This window comes from Nyctereutes procyonoides, unplaced genomic scaffold (genome assembly GCF_905146905.1).
Source record: "Nyctereutes procyonoides isolate TBG_1078 unplaced genomic scaffold, NYPRO_anot_genome, whole genome shotgun sequence".
NCBI classification, from domain to species: Eukaryota; Metazoa; Chordata; class Mammalia; order Carnivora; family Canidae; genus Nyctereutes; species Nyctereutes procyonoides.
The window spans coordinates 48972588-48992782 of NW_026575140.1; the positions used below are offsets into that span (position 1 = coordinate 48972588).

Genomic DNA, 20195 nt, shown 5'->3' on the forward strand with positions numbered 1-20195 from the left:
GTAGAACTGGGGCACCCTGTGTGATTGGCCAGGGGTGCTCCGTTTGCTTCTCTCTGGCTGGGTCCTAAGTTGGAAGCAGGAACAAAAATTAGGGAAGGTGTCAATTGTTGATCAGTTGTGGCCATTTTGGGTCAATTGTTGCAGAAATTATTATTTAGCTTCCTGATGTCCCAGGCTGGCTGCTTAGGTTGTTTATTGTAGATAAGGGGTTGGTTTTCAGGACGGGTTGTCGGAGGCTGTGGATTAGAATTCTGTTTTATATAAGATCTGACCATTGCCCATTTATATATTCAGTTCTTCTGAATTGACCAAAGAAATCTTCCTCTCTTGGGGCCGTCCTCTGTCCTGTGTGGGCTTACCAGGTGGAGTGTGATGGTACCTAGAGATCCACAAGGCTCTTCTGGTCCTCCATTCCCACTCAGCCTCTCCATTTGTGTGGTCATCTGTCTGCTGATAACCCTGTCCTGGGAGCTCTGGAAGTCTGTGCCCAAAGCCAGTGAGAGCCTGCAGGAAGCACCAGGGGATAGAACTTACAAGCCTGCTAACTTTTGCATTTTGAGATGGTCACCCCCCTTTTTTGAGGAAAATAGAACATAGCAGTTTGGAAGTATAGTACTCTTAGAAACAGGAGATAGTCTTGGGAACTTCATTTCCTTAGAACTGGCGCTTCTCTTAATATTTAGGATCACAACGGCCAAAAATAGACTCTGAGATCCACAACACTGGGCAGTGACTTGCCCTGGGCCTCCCAGGACCTTTTGGAAACCAAAGGAGAGAGCATGTGAGAGGTCTCTGGCTCACTGTGGGCTCTACCTCAGCCATGAATGCAGATTCTCAGAAGTGAGTTGGGATGAACTTACTTAGGGGTTGCCGGTTTTCCACGGAATTAACCTCTGTTAAATATTTCCATTTCTAGGTCTGTGGTCAGGGATCATCATCTGTGCGATCACACAGTCTCTGTGTTTTCTAGGCTTTATTCTTCGGCTAAATTGGAAAAAAGCCTGCGAAGAGGTAACTATGCTCACTGCTGGCCAGTTAAAATTTCCTGTCCTAGGGCAGCCTGGGTGGCTCAGCGGTTTGAGCGCCTGCCTTCCGCCCGGGGCGTGATCCTGGAGTCCCAGGATCGAGTCCCACGTTGGGCTTCCTGCATGGAGCCTGCTTCTCCCTCTGCCTGTGTCTCTGCCTCTGTGTCTCTCATGAATAAATAAATCTTAAAAAAAAAGTTTCTGTCCTAGAAAACAGAATTGGCTCAGGTGCTCTTTCTCTCTCGCTGTCTCCTTTTTGAAGGGTCTTTCTCTTTTTATCACCAATGCTACTTTGTTGTTGCTGTTTTAGCTGCATCTAATTCAGATGTGAAGGGCCAGATGACCCTGGATTTATCCATTGAATAGAAAAATAGGGGTTCTTTTCTTCCTTGTATCCCATACTAAGTTATCACCCTTGTGCCTGAAAAGCCAATTTCAGGACAAGGTTTGTAACTGGAGAGAAAGGATGCCAGCAGTTTATCCTGATAACTGTATTTTATGATCCTCAAATATGTTACCAAGATACCTGTGTGCATCTGTGTCTCCAACTTGCTGGGGTCAGTGTGGGGTCTGAAAATAGATGGCAGATAAAGGAGATGAAGGGGAAAGAAGGGCCTCTATGATCTTGGGACCTGCCTTCCCCCGTATCTGTGCTTTTCCATCCATCCTTCCCTACCCACTGACCCCGTCAGTCTTTCAGAAAGACGACTCTATACTGGTAAACTGGAGAAGCTCCAATCACACATCAGTTAAAGATACTGGCTTGGTTTTTTCCTAAACTGGGTGGTCAAATCAGATATTTTATTAACATTATGGTAAATAAATAAAGCCTCGTGAATTTACTTTGAGTTTCGTCTTCTAGGCCCAGGTACATGCCAATCTGAGACTAAATACCACCCAGGATGGGACTTCTGCTGCCTGTCAGGACCCAGGTATGGAATAACTAATGGCCTCAGCTCTGCGAACAAGCCTGTCCCGCTGGTCCTGGAGGGGCCGTCGGTGAGATACAACTAGATTTGCTGCTGTGAGCTCCTGCTGGAGTACTCAGACAATAAAGTTTCAGAAACAAATGATAAAGTAACACAAATGTGACATAAACAGAATTGCAAGTTTGTTTGCTTGGATTCCAGATATTAATAGACTACTATTGATGATTATAGACAATTGCAGGTCGCCAGTTCATTGGCTGATTTATGGTACTCGTGTAAGCATTCCACAGGCTGGGTGATCTTGTGCGGTGACCTTAATCTTGGAAATTGACTTCAGTATTTTTGTGTTAATGGGGTTCCCCTGCTCCCCAGGCAAGCATGCAGGTGGGCTTTTCACAGATTATTATTTTTTAGATTTTAAACGACAAAAAAGATTTTATTTATTCGTGAGAGACACAGAGAGAGGCAGAGACATAGGCAGAGGGAGAAACGGGCTCCCTGCAGGGAGCCTGATGTGGGACTCGATCCCAGGACCCCTGGATCATGCCCTGAGCTGAAGGCAGACTCTCAACTGTTAAGCTACCCAGGTGCCCCAGATTGTTTTTAACTGTTGCTTCTGGGAAGCATCATGAGAATGTGTGTATCATTTTTCTTCTGCCCAATTAGCAATCCTGACCCCAGCACCCCACCAAGATTCCCACTTTCTCAAGCAGTTAGTGACCTACTCATATTCATCCCTTCTTTATAACCAAAACCCTTTGAGCTCACAGGCTGACTGAATTACAGCTGGCCACCAATTCTCTTGTTCCTCCTGCTAGTTCTCATTTATCTTGTCTGGTCCCCTGTGTATATGCATGGTTGTCTTTTTTTTTTTTTTTATGATAGTCACAGAGAGAGAGAGAGAGAGAGAGGAGAGAGAGAGAGAGAGCAGAGGCACAGGCAGAGGGAGAAGCAGGCTCCAAGCACCGGGAGCCCGATGTGGGACTCGATCCCGGGTCTCCAGGATCGCGCCCTGGGCCAAAGGCAGGCGCCAAACCGCTGCGCCACCCAGGGATCCCTGCATGGTTGTCTTTGTTCCAGATCTTGTATTTGAACATCGTCTGGAGAAGTAATTTGAGGCTAATGATGTATCTGTTTTCAGAGAGGATTTTCCTTTGCTTCTGTCAACCCCTTAGGGTTACCAGCAATCTAGGGCAATGTCTGCACTTGAGCTTCTTGGATCACCAGCAGACCTGGAGGCAACCAGGGTGAGGGCTGGTTTACTTTTGGTTCATCCTTAATTCTTGGATGCAGCCCTTGAGTTCCAGCCTGAAGTATACAGAGGAGTTTACATTGGTAGCACTCTGGCACCTTCAAGATGGTATTTTTCATTTATGTTACTCGGCTTTCATCATTGTGTTCAGAGGATGGTTGGTCCAAGTTTTCTACCATCTACCACTTGTAAAAGCAGGGGGATAATTCCTTACCTCATGCTACTGTTGTGAGCATCAAGTGAGCTGCTTATGTGTGAAGTGCATTTTCAAAAAAACATTTGTTTTTAAAGATTTTATTTATTTATTCATGTGTGAGAGAGAGAGGCAGAGGCAGAGGGAGAAGCAGGCTCCCTGCAGGGAGCCCGATGTGGGACTCGATCCTGATCCTGGAACTCTGGGATCATGACCTGAGCCAAAGGCAGATGCTCAACCACTGAGCCACCCCAGTGCCCCAAGATTATTTATTTGAGAGAGAGTGATTAGGAGCTGGGGAGGGGCCGAAGGGGAGAGTGAAGCAGACTCCCCGCTGAGGAGAAAACATGTTGTAAGAGTGAGCTAATATTACTGTGTGAAATTCTTTCCTCTCACAACTCCAAGGGCATTGTAACATTCCTAATATCCACAATGCTTACTGAGAAGTTGGATGCCCATCTTATTTATTCTTGTTCCATTAAGCCTTCATTTTCCCTCGGGAAGTGTTGTAAGACTGGATGTACATCTGAGTCAGTTCACCTTCCAAACTGCTGATTAGATGAGTATTGGCCCCTTGAAAACTCACCCTACGAACCTTAACTCAGAACCCCTGTATTTCTCTGGTTCTTTTGGTGTCATGGAGCTCTCCAGAAGACCCATGCTGGCAACAGTAGGATCCGGTCAGTTTGTGAATGAGCGAATGGAGAGGCACTCTGAGATAGATTTTTTTTTCAAAATTTTATTTATTCGTGAGAGAGGCAGAGACATAGGCAGAGGGCAAAGCGGGCTCTCTGCAGGGAGCCCGACGTAGGCCTTGATGCCAGGACCCCGTGTTCACCACCTGAGCCAAAGGCAGACACTCAACCACTGAACCACCCAGGTGCCCCAGAATTTCTTTTATTGATCCAAGGTAGCAACTGCTTCCTGAACAAACTTTCCCCCTGGTGAGTGACACACATGTATGGGATCATTGATACAAAGGAAAAAAATATCCTTTTATATTGCTAACTGAGTTCCTTTTTGCCTTCAGTGGGCCCTGAGAACCGTGGAGGTATTTTAATGCAAGATGTTCGAAGAAAAGTCAGGGCTCCGGTGGGCCAGCAGGTGTGCCAGCCAACGCACCAGCCGATGCACGGAGAAGAACATCTTTGCGTCCAGCCCACGGGCACCACTACCTTGACTGGGAGTCAGTTGATGCTGCGGCGTGGGCTCCTGCTCGTGGGCGTCTTTTCAGTCTTGCTCATGGGGATTTTAGTGAAAGTATATATAAAAATTAAGTGGTAGGCCAGAGAAAGAGAAGTGTGTGTCAGGTCAAGTGATACTTTTGAGCTTACAAATAATTCATGGGCCAAACAGTGAGAGTTTTTCAGTTAAGGCAGTTAAATGGCACCTGTGGATTTCAAGAATTGAATTCAAAGTTATGTTTTCTAATGAAGAAACTTAGGTACAAATTATGTTCTTGTCCAAGGCAGTGTCTGAAAGAGGGATGATCATTCAGCTCATCCAGCATTGTCTCAACCAAGGACCATTGTGTACTGGTTGCATTCACCTATGGTTTTGCTAGTTGTGTTTACTGTTTAGATAGAAACCCATGTATTCAGTGCTTAAGGATTTTGAGTTATTTAAAATATATTTTGCAATATATCTTTTCCTTGTGCCTTTGATGATTATTCAGTGGGCAAATGGCATTTGTCAACATTCATTTGGGTTCCAAATTGCAGGCACTGTGGGCAGTAGAGGGGCTTGAGAAACCAAAAGGGAGAAGACTTAGGTTAGGCAAAAGGAGTCGGATGGCATTGAGGAGCATGCTTCCTGTTAAGGACCTGTCTTAATCTGTTGAGGGTGCCATGGATTGTCAGACGAGAGAGGAAGCTGTGCGCCTTGCTGAGAACCAGCACTTCATTTTTCTAGAGTGGTGGGCATCCCACAGAGAGGAGTAAATGGTTTGAAGAGCTAACCCAGGAAAAGGAAGTCAGACCCTTTCCTATACTTTTTTAGAAAAAAAAAAAAATCTATCTATTCATGAGAAAAACCGAGAAAAGCAGAGGCAGAGGGAGAAGCAGGCTCCCTGCGGTGAACCTGATGTGGGACTTGATCCCAACACCCTTGGATCATGACCTGAGCCAAAGGCAGACACTCAACCACTGAGCCACCGGGTGCCCTAGCCCTTTTCCTCTGCTGATAGAAGGAGGTCGTTACAAAGTTGGAAGGCAGAGGAATTGACAAGGGGGGGCTAGAAGAGGGAAGCTGGGGTCCTAGCTGGCCCCGTTCATTTTCTGTCCAAACAGAAGGGGTATCGTCTTTGTCTTTAAGAAGGCATCCCAGCTTTAGGTGGCAAACATGTGTTTTCAGGAGGTTTTGTGTGGTTGTGTCTCAAAAGGATGAGGTTTTGATGAATGCTTCCTTCTCCCCTGGCCTCGAAGAACAGTTAGGGAACTTTCTAGAGCTGTGAAAGCCCAAACAGCCATTGTTAATTCATTTTGGGTGGGGGGTGGGGGGTCAGAGCACAAGACTTCAGTATAGTGGCCTTGGATTAAGTAGCAACAAAGTAGTATAGTACTTGGACTCAGCCTCCCTCCTCCCCCCACCCCCTCTGCCCACGCCCCAGGGCCACACCGTTAACTCGGCAAGCCTCAGTGTGAAGTACACTGGGTGCTTGGATGGCACAAAGCTACAAAGCTAGGCGTGGCTTTTGCCCTGAGAGAACAGATAATGGACCAGGTCAGAAGAGTTAGCTAACACGTGTGAAAAAACACCCAAGGCCACCTTCAGGCATTTCCACCCTCAGTGCCTGCTTCTTGGAGGGTCATTTTGCAGGGACCGTGGTAAAGGCCTGCCCTGAAGGTTGGGTTGGGCCCCAGCAACATCCCCTCTCCCAGCTGTTAGGAAGTCCACACACATTCTCTTCGTTCTGTCCCGGACAGGTACCCTAGCCTTCTAGAGACTTCTAAGCCTATCTGCCCTTTTTCATCCGGAGGCCCGGGCATCCGGGTGGGGGATGGGGGATGGGGATGCGGAGGGCTTATCTCTGGGCCCAAACTGCTGGCCAAGGAGTGCACCACCCCACCACCCTCCGCCAGCCCCGGGAATACTTTCTGTAACACCTGTAACTCGAGGCAGAGGAAGAGGTCACCTGAAAAGCCAGCAAAGTGCTCCGGAGGTGCGGAGGGTGGAATTACGAATTCGCCCTCTCCACTCCCCCCGCCCCCAGCACAGTTCACTCTAACGACTAGTCTCCTTTGTCATCGCAGGGCGACCTCCCACTCCCTCGACCGCGTCCGGTACCCCCCGCCCCCGCCGGACTGCGACCCCTCACCTACCACCTCCTCGGGGGTTCCGCGCCCCGCCCCCAACTCCTGGGGATCTGCGGACGGCGATGTTGGCAGGGGGCGTCCTGGGTCCGCAGGCGCGACCCGCCTGCTTCCCCACCCCCACATCCCCACCCCCGCCCCCGGCCGCAGGTGGGGCGGTCCGCACCCCCACCCCCACCCCCGCCCCCGGCCGCAGGTGGGGCGGTCCGCACCCCCACCCCCGCCCCCGCCCCCGGCCGCAGGTGGGGCGGTCCGCATCCCCACCCCCTGCCGCGTCCGCGCGGGGCGGGGCGGGCCCGGGCCGCCCCCAGCCCACCGCCGCCTCCGGCGCTCAGAGCCCGCTTAGGCATGGAGGCCCCCGCCGCCGCCCCCGCCTCTCCCGCCGCCCCCGCCGCCCCGGACAGCACCCAGCAGCCCGACGCCCCCGGCTGGCGCGGCTGCCTGCGGGGCCTGCGGGGCGCGCTGCCGCCCGACGTGCGACGCGAGGCGGCTGCGCTGGGGGCGCTCGCGGGCCCCGTGGTGAGTGCGCGGCCCCGCGCCCCCCGCGCCCCCCGCCGGCCCCCCGACGGCCCCCCGCGCCCCTGCGCTCCCGGAGCCTCCCCGGCGGGCGGCTGGGGGTCAGCTCGCGCTCTCCCGCTCTCCCTCCGCAGTTCCTGGCGCAGCTGATGATCTTCCTCATTGGCGTCGTCAGTTCCATCTTCTGCGGGCACCTGGGCAAAGTGGAGCTGGATGCCGTTACGCTCGCCGTGTCGGTAGGTGTCACGTTTTTTGAATCTTGTCTCTGGGGTCGACGCGGGATTTGCACCGTCTCCTGGGTCGTGTCTCTTCCCTCGAGGAGTCGGACTTTGGCCCAGGGGTGTACCTTTGCTTTGTCTTTAGATTTGGGGGGAGACTGTGTGGGCCGCCTAGGGAGGAGTGTTTCCGTCTCTGCAACCGTCCGGTGGGGGCCGAGCTTGAATTACCGAGCGGCCCAGGGGCGCAGGGAATGTATAGCAAGATAGAAATTTGTGCTGGTGAAGCGATCGGACCCTGCATTTCCCGCCCTGTTCTAAGATCCCACGAAGAGCTTAAACGTAGGGACGCCTGGGCGGCTGAACGGCTGAGCGTCTGCCTTTGGCTCAGGGCGTGATCCCGGTCTGCGATCCAGTCCCGCACCGGGTTCCCTGCAGGGAGCCTGCTTCTCCCTCTGCCTGTGTCTCTGCCTCTCTCTCTCTCTGTGTCTCCCATGAATAAATAAATAAAAAATCTTAAAAAAAAATCTTAAAGGTAATGTAGGTTGTCTGCTTTTAGTTGGAATTATATAGTTCATTATGGGTGTAGTGTTTCACACACTTTAAAAAAAAAGATTTTATTTATTAATGAAAGAGGGGCAGAGGCACAGACAGAAAGAGAAGCAGGCTCCCTGCGGGGAGCCCTATGTGGGACTCCATCCCAGGACCCAGGGATCAGCCCTGGGCGGAAGGCAGACACTCAACAGCTGAGCCACCCAGGATGCTCCAGGGTTTCACACTGCGGGTTTTTTTTTTTTTTCTTTTCGGTTTCACACTCTTAATAAACTATCTCCCTTGGGCCATGGGTTGAAATTACAAGGACTTTGAAGTCTTTTGTTTATGTTTGTGAGGTGGTGGAAAGTTGCCTCACTCTTGCATTTCACCCAGGCATTCAGAGAAGGTGGAAAACTCTTCCAGTGGTGACGGCAAGGTGGTCTCTCCCAGTCTTAGAGGATGTCCCCTCCGTCCCCACAGGAGGTGGGAATATGCCCTAAGATCCTGGTGGGACCACAGAAGTTTCTCCTTTCAGCTTTACAGTTGGGCTGACCTTGGTGTGGAATCAGACGTTTTATTTACAGGTCTGTTAAGCGAACTGGTTTAGGGATATTTCTGCTTCCTTTGAAAGTTTAGTTGCGGCCTCTAGAAAGTCAAAAAAGCAGAAAAGCTTTTTATATTACAGGCTGTTAACTGTGTCCCCTGGAGAGGATGAACTTGACCCCTCCCCCGCAGGGGGCACACCTTGTCCTCCTGGTCCTTCTGTTGGCTGGGAACAGATATTAACAGTGAGTTATTATTGGAAACTTAAAGGACACTTTTTCTCTCTTTCTCCACAGGGCCCGCAGTTGGTGGTCTACTTTTTCTTATCACAGCTTTCTTTCCCAGACCTTTCTTTCCCACCATCCTTTCTTAAAAATTGTTAATATTAATTTTTTTTACTGAGATATAATTGAAATACAAGTATATAATGTAACGATGATATTTGTGCGTATTGTGGCATAATCACTATAATAAATTTAGTTCTGTCCCTATACAGAAAAGATTTTTTTCCACGTGATGAAATCCAAGAGTTAGTCTCTTAGCAACTTTCAAATATGCAGTGCAATAGAGTAATATTAAGTATAGTCACCAGGCTGTCCATTGTATCCCATCCTTTATATATTTTGTAACTGGAACTAGCTTTGTACCTTTTGACTGCCTTATCTAGCTCCTTGGCACCCTCCCAGTCTCGGAATCACCAGTCTGCTCTCTGTACGTATCAGTTCAGTTTTTCTCAGTTTAGATACCACGTGTGAGTGAGATTATAGGGCATTTGTCTGTGATGGACTTATTTCACTTAGCATAATGCTCTCATTGCCCATCCATGTTGTTACAAATTGCAAGATTTCTTTATTTTTTATGGTTGAATAATATTCCACAGTGTATGCATGCACCATGTTTTCTTTATTCTTGTATCCTTCAGTGGACATTAGGTTGTTTCCATATCTTGGCTTATGAATAATGCTGCAGTGATCATGGTGGTATAGGTATCTTTTTGACTTACTGTTTTTGTTTTCTTTGGTTAAATACCCAGAAGTAAGATTGTGGGATGATATGGTAGTTCTCTTTTTAAGTTTTTGAGGCTCATCCATACCACTTTCCAGAGTGGCTGTGTGCCAGTTTGCATCCCCTCCAATGGTGCCTGAGGATATCCCATCTTCTCTAACACTTTTTATTTTCTGTCTCTTCGCAGGTGTGCGGTGATAGTTCATTGTGGTTTTAATTTGCATTTCCCAGGGTCGCTCAGGGTTGAGCATCTGCCTTAGGCTCAGGGTGTGATCCTGGGGTCCTGGGGTCAAGTTCTGTATCGGGTGCCCCACAGGGAGCCTGCTTCTCCTGCTCCCTGTGTCTCTGCCTCTCTCTCTCTTTGTGTGTCATGAATGAATACATAAAATCGAAAGAAGGGAAGAAAAGAAGAAAGAAAGAGGTCCAGTCCCATTCTTTGACCTGTAGCTGTCCAATTTTCCCAACACTCTTTTTTTTAAGATTTTATTTATTCATTCATGATAGACATAGAGAGAGAGAGAGAGAGGCAGAGACACAGGCAGAGGGAGAAGCCAGCCCCACGCAGGGAGCCCGATGCGGGACTCGATCCCGGGACCCCGGGATCGCACCCTGGGCCAAAGGCAGGCGCCAAACCGCCGAGCCACCCAGGGATCCCCTTCCCAACACTCTTTATTGAATAGACTGTCTTTTCGCCGTGCCCACTTTGGAGGGATGGACTCCATGTATGCCATCCTGTACTTTTTTCCCCTGTCAATGATAGCTAGTGGCCAGTACAGCACCTCTCCTGTGCTCATCAACACCCCAGCACCTGAGTGCTAATCTTTTTGGGTGTGTGGGCCCCACTTTCCTCCATCTCACTGGCTTCCAGGACCACCCTCCCCTCCACCCAATCCATTTCAGGACTCATGCTCCACACATTTTCATCCCTCAGCATGGACTCATTGTAGATGTTTTAAACTTTATTTTCCCTGCTGGCAACCTTTTATCCTTGTCCTGTTGAGTTCCCGCACCTCCTACCTGTTGTCTGACCTCATGGGGTCTTCCCATGCTGTGGTTCCCCCTTCTTCTCTCCCTCTGCAGCCCTGTTGGGCCCCACTCTCAGGATTGTGAGCCAGGTGGTCCGTGCCTGACGTTCCCTCGTCTGCCCATCAACACCAGACCTCTGTTAACTCCCCTCGTCAAGACCAAGCCTTCTGCCTATGTTTCAGAACCATTCTTTCCATTTCTTCTTCTTCTTCTTCTTCTTCTTCTTCTTCTTCTTCTTCTTCTTCTTCTTCTTCTTCTTCTTTCTTTCTTTCTTTCTTTCTTTCTTTCTTCTTTCTTCTTCTTCTTTCTCCTTCTCCTTTCTTCTCCTTCTTCTTCTCCTTCTCCCTCTCCTCCTCCTCCTCCTTCTTTTTTTAAAGATTCTTATTTATTCATAAGAGACATAGAGAAAGAGGCAGAGACATAGGCAGAGGGAGAAGCAGGCTCCTTGCAGGGATGCAGTACTCGATTCCAGGACCCTAGGATCATGCCCTGAGCCAAAGGCAGACACTCAACCACTGAGCCACCCAGACGTCCCCCATTTCTTCTATTTAATTGATCCCTCGGCCACTATGATAAACCTATGCAACGCAAGTCTCTCCTTTTCTGTAACATCTCCCATCTGCCCGTCCCTGCCCAGCCCCCTGTCCGGCCGCTTATGGTCTTTGCCAGAAAGTCTATGTCTTCATGTCCTCTTCCCCCCATTGCAAGCTGGCCTGTGTCTCTCTATCTCGCCATCGAACCTGATCTGGCTAATGCTGTCGGTGACATCCCCCTCTGGCCTCTCTGCCACTCCTGGCCTCCCGGGGGACCCGGTGTCCTTGTGCTTCCACTGCTCCTTCTGCTACCTCTAGCTGTTGTACATCTTTCCCTTCCCCTTCTCCTCCTCTTCCTCGGTGCCTCTCAAATTTATGTCTCCATCTTCCACCGAGGTGCCCTCCTGGGTTTGCCCGCCTCAGGACTTACCGGCTTGAACCCTCCAGGAACACCTCACACTCAGGATGTGTGAGCATCCTTCCTGGGAGTACCCTCGGCACTCCCCTCTGTCTTTACACCCTACATCTCCATCGGGCTGCAAGCCCTGCTAATAACTTCATTTCCCACCTTTCTTAAAATTACTTCTTTTCTTCTGTTTCCTGCCACTAGTCTCCTAGCCCAGCTTTCACCCTACTTTCCTGCCAGCCTGGGCCACCTCCTCTAGGCCTTACTCCATCTCACCTTCCTTGAGTCCCAGCCATTAAAAAAATAATAATAATAAAAATCAGGACACCTGGGTGGCTCAGTGATTGAGCATCTGCCTTTGGCTCAGGGTGTGATCCCAGTACAGGGATCAAGTCCCACATCAGGCTACCTGCAAGGAGCCTGCTTCTCTGACGGTCTCTGCCTCTCTCTGTGTCTTTCATGAATAAACAAGTAAAATCTTAAAAAAAAAAAAAAAAAAAAAAATCAAGCCATTCCCTGGGTTAATACCCTTCAGTGCTCCCTTCACCAGACAGTGAAATCCAGGCCTTGGGTGTCCTGCCTGTGGGTGGTGCCCACTGCATTTTGTGGCTTGCACATGAGCCTGGGGCATATCCTTCTAGACGTGGCTTAGGGGCATCTGCAAAAAGCCTTCCCAAAAGCCCCAGCAGGGCCTATCCTTTCCCTGCTGTGCCACATCCTCTGCTCTGTGTGCCCTCCTGCTGATGTTAAATTTTGCTGAGCCTGGCTGCTGGCACAGATCTGGCCCAAGTGAATGTTTCAGAGAAATATGTAGCTTGGGGGAACCGTGAGCGGGGCCTCACCTGGGCACCTCCCGATGATCTCCCTTCCAGCGCTGCTCCTTTATACTCTTCCATCCCAGATCACCCAATGGTAAGAGCATAAGAACCGTTTTGTGTTTTTTTTTTTTTAAGATTTTATTGATTTGTTCATGAGAGACATAGGTAGAGGGAGAAGCAGGCTCCATGCAGGGAGCCCGATGTGGGACTTGATCCTGGGACTCCAGGATCACGCCCTGAGCAGAAGGCAGACACTCAACTGCTGACCCACCCAGGCATCCCTATTTCCATGCTTTGAAGAAAAAATTAATAGGTACAGAGTAAATAGAATTTTAAAATTCTGTCGTTATACCTCAAAAGGGAGTGTGGGAAGGTTGGTATATTCCAAAGAGAAGAACTTTTGTAGCTAAAATCTGAGGTAAGGTCTGTGCCTGTCCTTCCTGGAGCAGTGAGTAGTTGGTTAGACTATGCTTTTAACCAGCTATTAAATTGTAATTAATTGCTGAGAAGACAATAGGCCCAATATCAAAACTATTTATGAAAGCTAGATATATTTAAAAATCTTTTGCCTTAGGAAAAATTCTGTTTGTGGAATGAAAGAATTTACAAAAGTGTTTGTTTCTTATATTTTTTAAAGATTTAAAAAAAGATTTTTGCAGAAAGAGGAAGAATGAGCAAGAGGGGCTCAAGAGGGGCAAGAGAGAAGCAGGCTCCCCGCTGAGAGGGAGCCCCGACCTGGACCTGGGGCTGGATCCCAGGACCCCAGGATCATGACTTGAGCTGAAAGCAGGTAGCTGACTGAGCCATCCAGGCGCCCCAAAGTGTTTGTATTTTAAATAAAAGAGCATTTTTAAAAAAGATTTAATTTTTTTAACGTAATCCCTCCTACCCATGTGGGCCTCAAACTCACGACCCCGAGACCAAGAGTGATGTGCTCCACTGGCTGAGCCAGCCAGGCACTCCCCAAGAACATTTATTCATATCCCACCTTGTTTCATGAAGAATTTGAGTCAGTTTATAAAAATACTTTCAAGACAGAAAGATAAACACTTAGCTGGTAGAATAGGGTTAGAGAAACATGGATAGAAAAATATTCAGCTGGGAGTGGTTAGGATTGGAGAAGCTACAAATTGCACTCTGAGCTCCCTGCCCTGGTAGTTTCCAGAAATTCCCAGCACGCCCAAGAGGTTACTGAGCCAGCTACTTGCGGGGAAGGAGGGCCTTTCCTGATAACTAGTCAGAGGAGTGTTTCTTGCAGCCTTTGGTGAAATAGACACTCTGATGTGGAAGATAGTGTTCTGGACAACTTGCCCCAAGAAATACGGTTGTGAGTCTTGGACCCTCTGAGTTTCCATGCGGTCATTGTATGGGGAGAGGGTGACATCAGAGCTCAGTGTTAGATGCCCGCCCTTGACGGGAATCAGCTCTGACAATGGACTTGACCTGGGGATAGGCTTGAAGCTGTAGAGGCAGAGTAATAGCTGTGTTTCCCCTGTGCTTTTTCTGGAAGGCTGAGTTTTAGCCCTGACACTGGACTGGGCATGCAGAGCACAAGGCCTCTGGCAGGGGTGCCTCCTGCTGCTCGCTAGACTGGCCTGGGGCCTTACTCTGTGTGTGGCCTGTCACTGACTCCCAGGGGCTAGAGTCTGTGACGTTGGTCAGCCAATAAGTTAACTCACCTGGGGTTGACCTCACTGCTAAATGTGAGACCAGGGATGAAAATAGGGTCTCCAGTTCTCCCCAACCCTTGCCATTGCAAAATAGCACATTGGGCTCTGACCCTTACCTTTAGGTTACTGTCTGTGCCCTTAATGGTCAGGGGCCCGGGGTGAGGTTAAGGCGAGAGGGTGACACAGAACTAGTCCCTGTTTCTCACGGGAGGGTTAAAGCCTGAGGCCAGACTTGCCAGCTTCAGGCCACCATCCGAATGACCGAAGCTTTCTGTGACTTGCTCAAGTGTTCCATAAAATGGGAATAGTGCTCATGACAGCCCTGACAGGGGCTTGGGACAGGACCTGCATGTAGCATTTGCTCAGAATGGGTTTGCTGTCATTATTATTAAATGCACATCGCAGACCAGGGGCATTCATCCATTCATTCATTCACGTATTTAATTAAGTAATTAAGTTTATTTACTGGAAGATTCTATTTATTTTAGAGAGTAGTATGTGAGCAGGGGAGGGAGGCAGGGGCAGAGGGAGAGAGAGAATCCCAAATCACACTCCCAGCTGAGCACAGAGCCTGATTCCGTGCTTGATCCCAGGATGCTAAGATCACAACCCAAGCTAAAGTGAGGAGTCAGATGGTTAATGGACTGTGAGCCACCCAGGGGCATTGCCCCCCAGGGGCATTGGTTTTAGATATTAATCATAATTCAGCCTTTTAATATAGACATTGTAACGTGCATTGTGTTGAGAAAAACTTGGTTGTAAGCCACTCTGGTTGCTGCAAAGTGATTGTGATTCTTAGAGGCTATATTTTTGTTTACAGTAGCAGTCACCTGTGTGACGTGAAATAAAATCATGGGTTACTCCTTCGAGAGGGAGCTGTTAGCAGTGACTCTGCCCCCCCTAGTCCCCCGGATGCTGGGTGAAGCTCTGTGCTGTTCCTTGCAGGTTGTAAACGTTACTGGGATTTCCGTTGGAACTGGCTTGGCCTCCGCTTGTGATACACTGATGTCTCAGGTGAGCACCAATCACCCTCCCCCACACACCTGTTTTGGTCGGTTACCTATCTTGTGGGAGATGATAGAAGAGACCATCCCCTTTATGGCTTCTGTTGCCTTTTATTTGTCAAATACCATGCTGCTGGTGGCTGTAGATGCAAGCACAGCCAGCTTTCCTAATTGTGTCCTCAGGGTCCATGTGCTCAGGTGGGGCTGGGTTTTCCATTTTCTTCCCTGTTGTGATCTCTCCTACTGTAAAACTGTACACCCTCACCTGATGTTTAAGACTCACATCTCCATTGCCTGCCCACATGTCTCCTGAGGGCCAGGCTTGAATGTCCGTCATGACATCTCAGCCTCAGCTTGACCAGACTAAACTCATCAGGTTTTCCCACCTGAACTATTTTTCCTCTAGGATTGTCTCTTACAAGAATATACCACCTTCTGCTCAAGTCTGAATCCTATATCTCCCATCTTCATATGGCAGACAATCTGCTTATTTGTCTCTATCCTCATTGCTTTTTGTGGGATTGGGAACTCCGGTTTGGTGTGCTAGCATAATCGGTGGAGAGTCAGATTCTGGTCCAGGCCTTTCATTCCTGGTGCTGTCTTCCATCTCACTCACTTTACAGCCATAGCAGTTTCCCTACTAGGATCTGAGATGCTTGGGGAGAAAGGCTTTATCCCATTCAGTCTTTGAATCCCTATGGTTCAGCATTGTGCTTGTTATGTAGTGGGTACCCTGGAAGTTTGTTGAATGAGTGAGATGAAGGCAGAGAAGCAAGCAGAAATGGGTAGATGGGTGGATAGATGGTTGGATAGATGGATGATGGATGATGGATGGCTACATGGATGAGTAGAGGGATAGACAGATGGATAGATGGTTGGGTGGATGATTGGGTAGATAGATGATAAGTGGATAGATGGTTGGGTAGATGGTGGTGAATGGTTAAATAGATGGGTGATGCACGGATGGTGGGTGGATGTGTGATAGATGAGCCCTGCCTTCAAACCCACTGCCTGGAACAGAGAGGACAGGGTTCTGTCCTAAGGAAAGAGGAGCACTGAGCATAGGTGGTGTCTCCTGAGCCATTGTACTCCGCTCCCCAGCAGTTTGTGCATGAAGATATCCTGAGATAGTTTTTAAAGGCTAAGCTAAATATGGCTCTAAAGGACTTAATGTAGGGGATGCCTGGGTGGCTCAGCGGTTAAGCGTCTCCCTTCGGCTCAGGTCGTGATCCTGGGGTCCTGAGATTGAGTCCCGTATCAGGCTCCCTGTGTCCCTATGCCTGCTTCTTGAGAACCTCTGCCTATGTCTCTGTCTCTCTCTCTCTCTCATGAATAAATAAAATCTTTAAAAAAGAAATAAATGAAAAGATTGTGCAAAAAATTATTAAAAAGTAAAATAAAAAGATTGTAAAGATCAAGCACATCTAGAAACTGCAGGTCACCTGGAAAAGTATTTGAAAAGGATGGGGAAAAAAATCACTAATATTTAATCCTTCGGAGTTATCTCTATTAACTTTTTGGTCAGTATCCTCCAGATGTTTCCATCTCTGTACACCCACACCACTCTAAAACCTACTTGATTTTATTACATTTTCCTCCCAATAAACCATATGTTTTGGAAAATGCATGAAAAGAAGTAGATATACACATTCCGTTTGATAGTTGTACAATATTCTCTGTCATTTATATTGCCATTCTTTTTATTTAATTTGTTGTTTCTACTGACTCTTGTTCTGTGGTTTAAATTAGGCCCCTTTTTGGTGGTAGAAGGAGATAGCAATTCAGGTTCCTTGGAGGAAAGGGAGTGTGGGCAGAGCTCCCGAGAAGCCTGGACTTGGCCAAAGGCACTGTGGGGCACAGGGCCCCTCTGCCTCCATCGGGGCTGCTTCTGTCTGGGCCTGGCCTGTGTCCCCACCCCAGCCCGCTCTCTGCTCCGTGCTCTGGCCACCCAGAGGCTGCTCACTTCTGGCTTCTGTGCCCTCGTCACTCTAAAACTTCAGCTGGTTATGTCGTGTCTCTGCTGGGAACTGTCCGGTGACCCCATGCCCCTGCGGAGGCTGCTGGGCCTGCAGCTGTGCCCCACCCAGTGCCACCCCGCCCTGCTTCTCCCAGATGTCTGCCTGGCTTATTCCATCAGCTGCTGACATCACCTTCCCAGAAAGGCCGCCTGTCACTAGTGTGAAGACTGTGCTGGCCCTCAACACTCCCCCTGTCACCCTGCTTTATTTTTCCCCAAACATCACTGCCACGTCCTAGGGAAAGCACTCTGGATCTTAGGTATTTCTCTGTTCACTGTCTGTCTCCTTTTCCTTCCAGAAAGTCCGCTCCATGACCCCAGGGTCTCTGACCGCTCTGTTCACTGCAGAGTTAGATCCTGGGTCCCGAATGCATCTGGCATGCAGGAGGAATTCAGGACATGTTTTATGAACGAATCTTCTAGGCCCTAACCTGGGCCCAGTTCTTCCTGCCCCATTTAAGCTCTGCTCTCTGCTACCAGTGCCCTCGTTTCTAACTGTCCCTCTTCCCGGGAGCAGGGCCCTCATCATCCCAGGGCATGTTCAAAATGCCACGGGTGCCAGTAGCTCCCCGACAGCTTGGCCCTGACGCTGGGGTGTGGGAGACGCGGCCGCCCGGCTGCAGGGGTGGCAGGCGGGGCGCTGGCCTGTGGGGAGCTGTTTGGAGGGCAGGGGCCCCGGCCTCGGCCTGCCCAGCACGAGGGGGCATTCTTCCTCACTGTATGTTTCTATCTCAAGTCCTTTGGAGGCAAGAACCTGAAGCGCGTGGGGATCATACTGCAAAGAGGAATCCTCATCCTGATGCTGTGTTGCTTTCCGTGCTGGGCCATCTTCATCAACACGGAGCGTATCCTCTTGCTCTTGAAACAGGACCCCGAAGTCTCCAGGTCAGCAGTGTCTGTCAGAACCCCAGGTCCATAGTAAGGGACCGTCTGGTCCTCCTACCTGTGTTTGTGTTGACATTCTCAGCCAGTTACCTGGACTTGAGCCCCGTGGCGAATGAGAGCTGGGACTTGTGGATCACAGGATATAGGGCAGGGACCCTCTGACACACAGGGACACCGTGTAACTTGGTGACCCGATGCCCTACCCAGAGCAAAAACACAGAACGAGAAGGTAATACCCTTGGCCTGGGTCTGCCTTTTCCTGGGTTGTTCAGTTCTGGTGTTTTGCAAATGCACAGAGTATTTCTCCCTGGAAGCAGAATAGCAACATACTTGCCTTCACGTTTTCACAGTTGGTTTTTTTGTGTTTTTTGTTTTTGTTTTTTTAACTCTACAATTCCAGCAAACTCTCTGGGATTGTTTGCAGGGTACGCAGGATGCAAGGAGGCGTCTCTCCTTTCGAGAAGACTGTTCTTCTTGCTTCCATGTGAGATACATTTATGGTCCTCACCCTAAAATGTTTCTGATTCTCACCCACATTTTAGTTCATTTTGCTGTGTTCATTCCACTGCTTCTGCTAAGAATGAGCTAAGAGATGTAAAGTCCAACTCCCCTTTAGAAAGAGGACACTCAAAAAAAAAAAAAAAGAAAGAAAGCGGACACTCAGCAGGGCCGATATAGTGTTAATTTGGGTTGTTAGATAAAGCCTCTTAGAAATGTTATTAAATATCCCCACATAAGTTATGTTTAGCTTTAGTTTATTAGAAGAAAATGTATGGATTCAATGTGAGGAAGCATGACCATCAATTATTGGAATATTAACCAAAGGCTGTTTGTATTTATTTCAGGATAGCCCAGATTTACGTGATGATTTTTATTCCCGCTCTTCCTGTAAGTGTCAAGGATACTTTGCATTGTGTTATGTGAAACAGCTCATGAACGTGGTCATGCGTGCGCCTCCCCACTCATTTATCACAGTGCTATTCCTCTCTGTGTTCAGCATGTATCTCTGGGACCTGCCATCCCTCCCTTACTGATTCTCAGAGCTTGTACCACTTTGAGGTTTGGCAGCTTAAATGAAATACACACACTGGTCAGAGGAAGAACGATCCTTCCTTATGTCATGGTTTACTTTCAATTGCCAATTAATCAGGATGTTTCCCAGGGGCTCCCCTGGGATTTGGGGACATATCCCCAGCTGGCACCCTCAGTTGGAGCCATTCAGATGTCAAGGTCGTAAGCGGTTTCAGCATCAGCCAGTTAGAGGTTGACTTGTCAGTTCATCAGGGAGTCCTTTCTGGAAAATTTCAAACACTCAGCATCCTAGCATTGATTAGTGTGGCTCCGGTTCTCCAATTATGAGGTCACATCAAGAGGAAGTATCTTCTTGAAAAACCAAACTGATAGAAACCGTTGGAATTACACTTTCATCATAACAGGAGGTATTGTTCTGTTTTATATTATAGGCAGCATTCCTGTTCCAGCTGCAGACGAGATATTTGCAAAGTCAGGTACAGATTCTTTTTATGTTTTTACTCCATGGTACTGGAAACATAGAGTAAATATTCTTAGGGAGTTTCCCCATAAAAGTAATTCATATTTTTTCCCCCTGGAATCCTACCCAGAGCTCCTTGTTTGGGAGACGTGAAGTCTTGTAGATAGATTTCGTCCAGCTCAGGAGAGGGGCCTGTTTCAATCTGATTCCTGAGCCTACCTCTTGTTTTACCCCACAGTCCACACACTCCACCCCTCACCTCTTCTGTGGGCTGCCTGTTTGCTTTGCGTCTGGCCCAGGCCTGGCTCTGGTGCCTCTGTTGGAGGGGAAGAGGTCCCAGGGTGCCTCCGCCCACATCCCCAGAAGTACCCGGGGTTCACCGGTGCCCGGTACCCCAGAAGGAGAAGGGACATGGATGAGAAGGCTGAGGATGAGCTCCGCTTCACCCTGCCACCTCCCCAAGTCCTTCTTCTGTGAGCCACCTGCTTGCCTTCCCGCGACTTCTGTCCATGGAAGCCCCTCTCTCTTGATGGTGGTCAGCTCGGTTTTTAAAAAAATGGAGAGTCCTACAGAAAATGTTTATCGGAGGACTAGTGTGGAGTAGGGCACAGACCCAAAAGAAGCAAGGAACGGTGGCATCGTAAAACACGGAGGTGAACGCTCAGCATGCACCTGCCGGGGCCAGGCCTTGCGGGTGTTCTGTGTGAGAGAACCTCACAAAGAGCCCTCCCCGCGGCCCCGGTGGAGAACTGAAGTCACTTGGCCCAGGTGTCTCCCAGGTGGTCTTCCCGTGATGCTGCCTGCTGGGAAGTGATTTGCTG

The 20195-nt window shown here is 49.0% G+C and overlaps 2 protein-coding genes across 2 annotated transcripts in view; both read left to right on the forward strand.

The window, feature by feature from the left end:
• LOC129496893 (multidrug and toxin extrusion protein 1-like) overlaps positions 1 to 4842 on the forward strand; it is a 35503-nt gene extending 30661 nt beyond the window's left edge. The window contains exons 18-20 of the mRNA XM_055305252.1: positions 917 to 1011; positions 1888 to 1957; positions 4430 to 4842. Of these exons, the coding sequence (XP_055161227.1) occupies positions 917 to 1011; positions 1888 to 1957; positions 4430 to 4683 (419 nt within the window). The 3' untranslated portion in view covers positions 4684 to 4842. The remainder of the gene's footprint in view (positions 1 to 916; positions 1012 to 1887; positions 1958 to 4429) is intronic.
• A 2216-nt stretch (positions 4843 to 7058) lies between these two features.
• LOC129496895 (multidrug and toxin extrusion protein 2-like) overlaps positions 7059 to 20195 on the forward strand; it is a 59113-nt gene continuing 45976 nt past the window's right edge. The window contains exons 1-6 of the mRNA XM_055305253.1: positions 7059 to 7229; positions 7361 to 7462; positions 14922 to 14990; positions 17734 to 17882; positions 18728 to 18770; positions 19346 to 19390. Of these exons, the coding sequence (XP_055161228.1) occupies positions 7059 to 7229; positions 7361 to 7462; positions 14922 to 14990; positions 17734 to 17882; positions 18728 to 18770; positions 19346 to 19390 (579 nt within the window). The remainder of the gene's footprint in view (positions 7230 to 7360; positions 7463 to 14921; positions 14991 to 17733; positions 17883 to 18727; positions 18771 to 19345; positions 19391 to 20195) is intronic.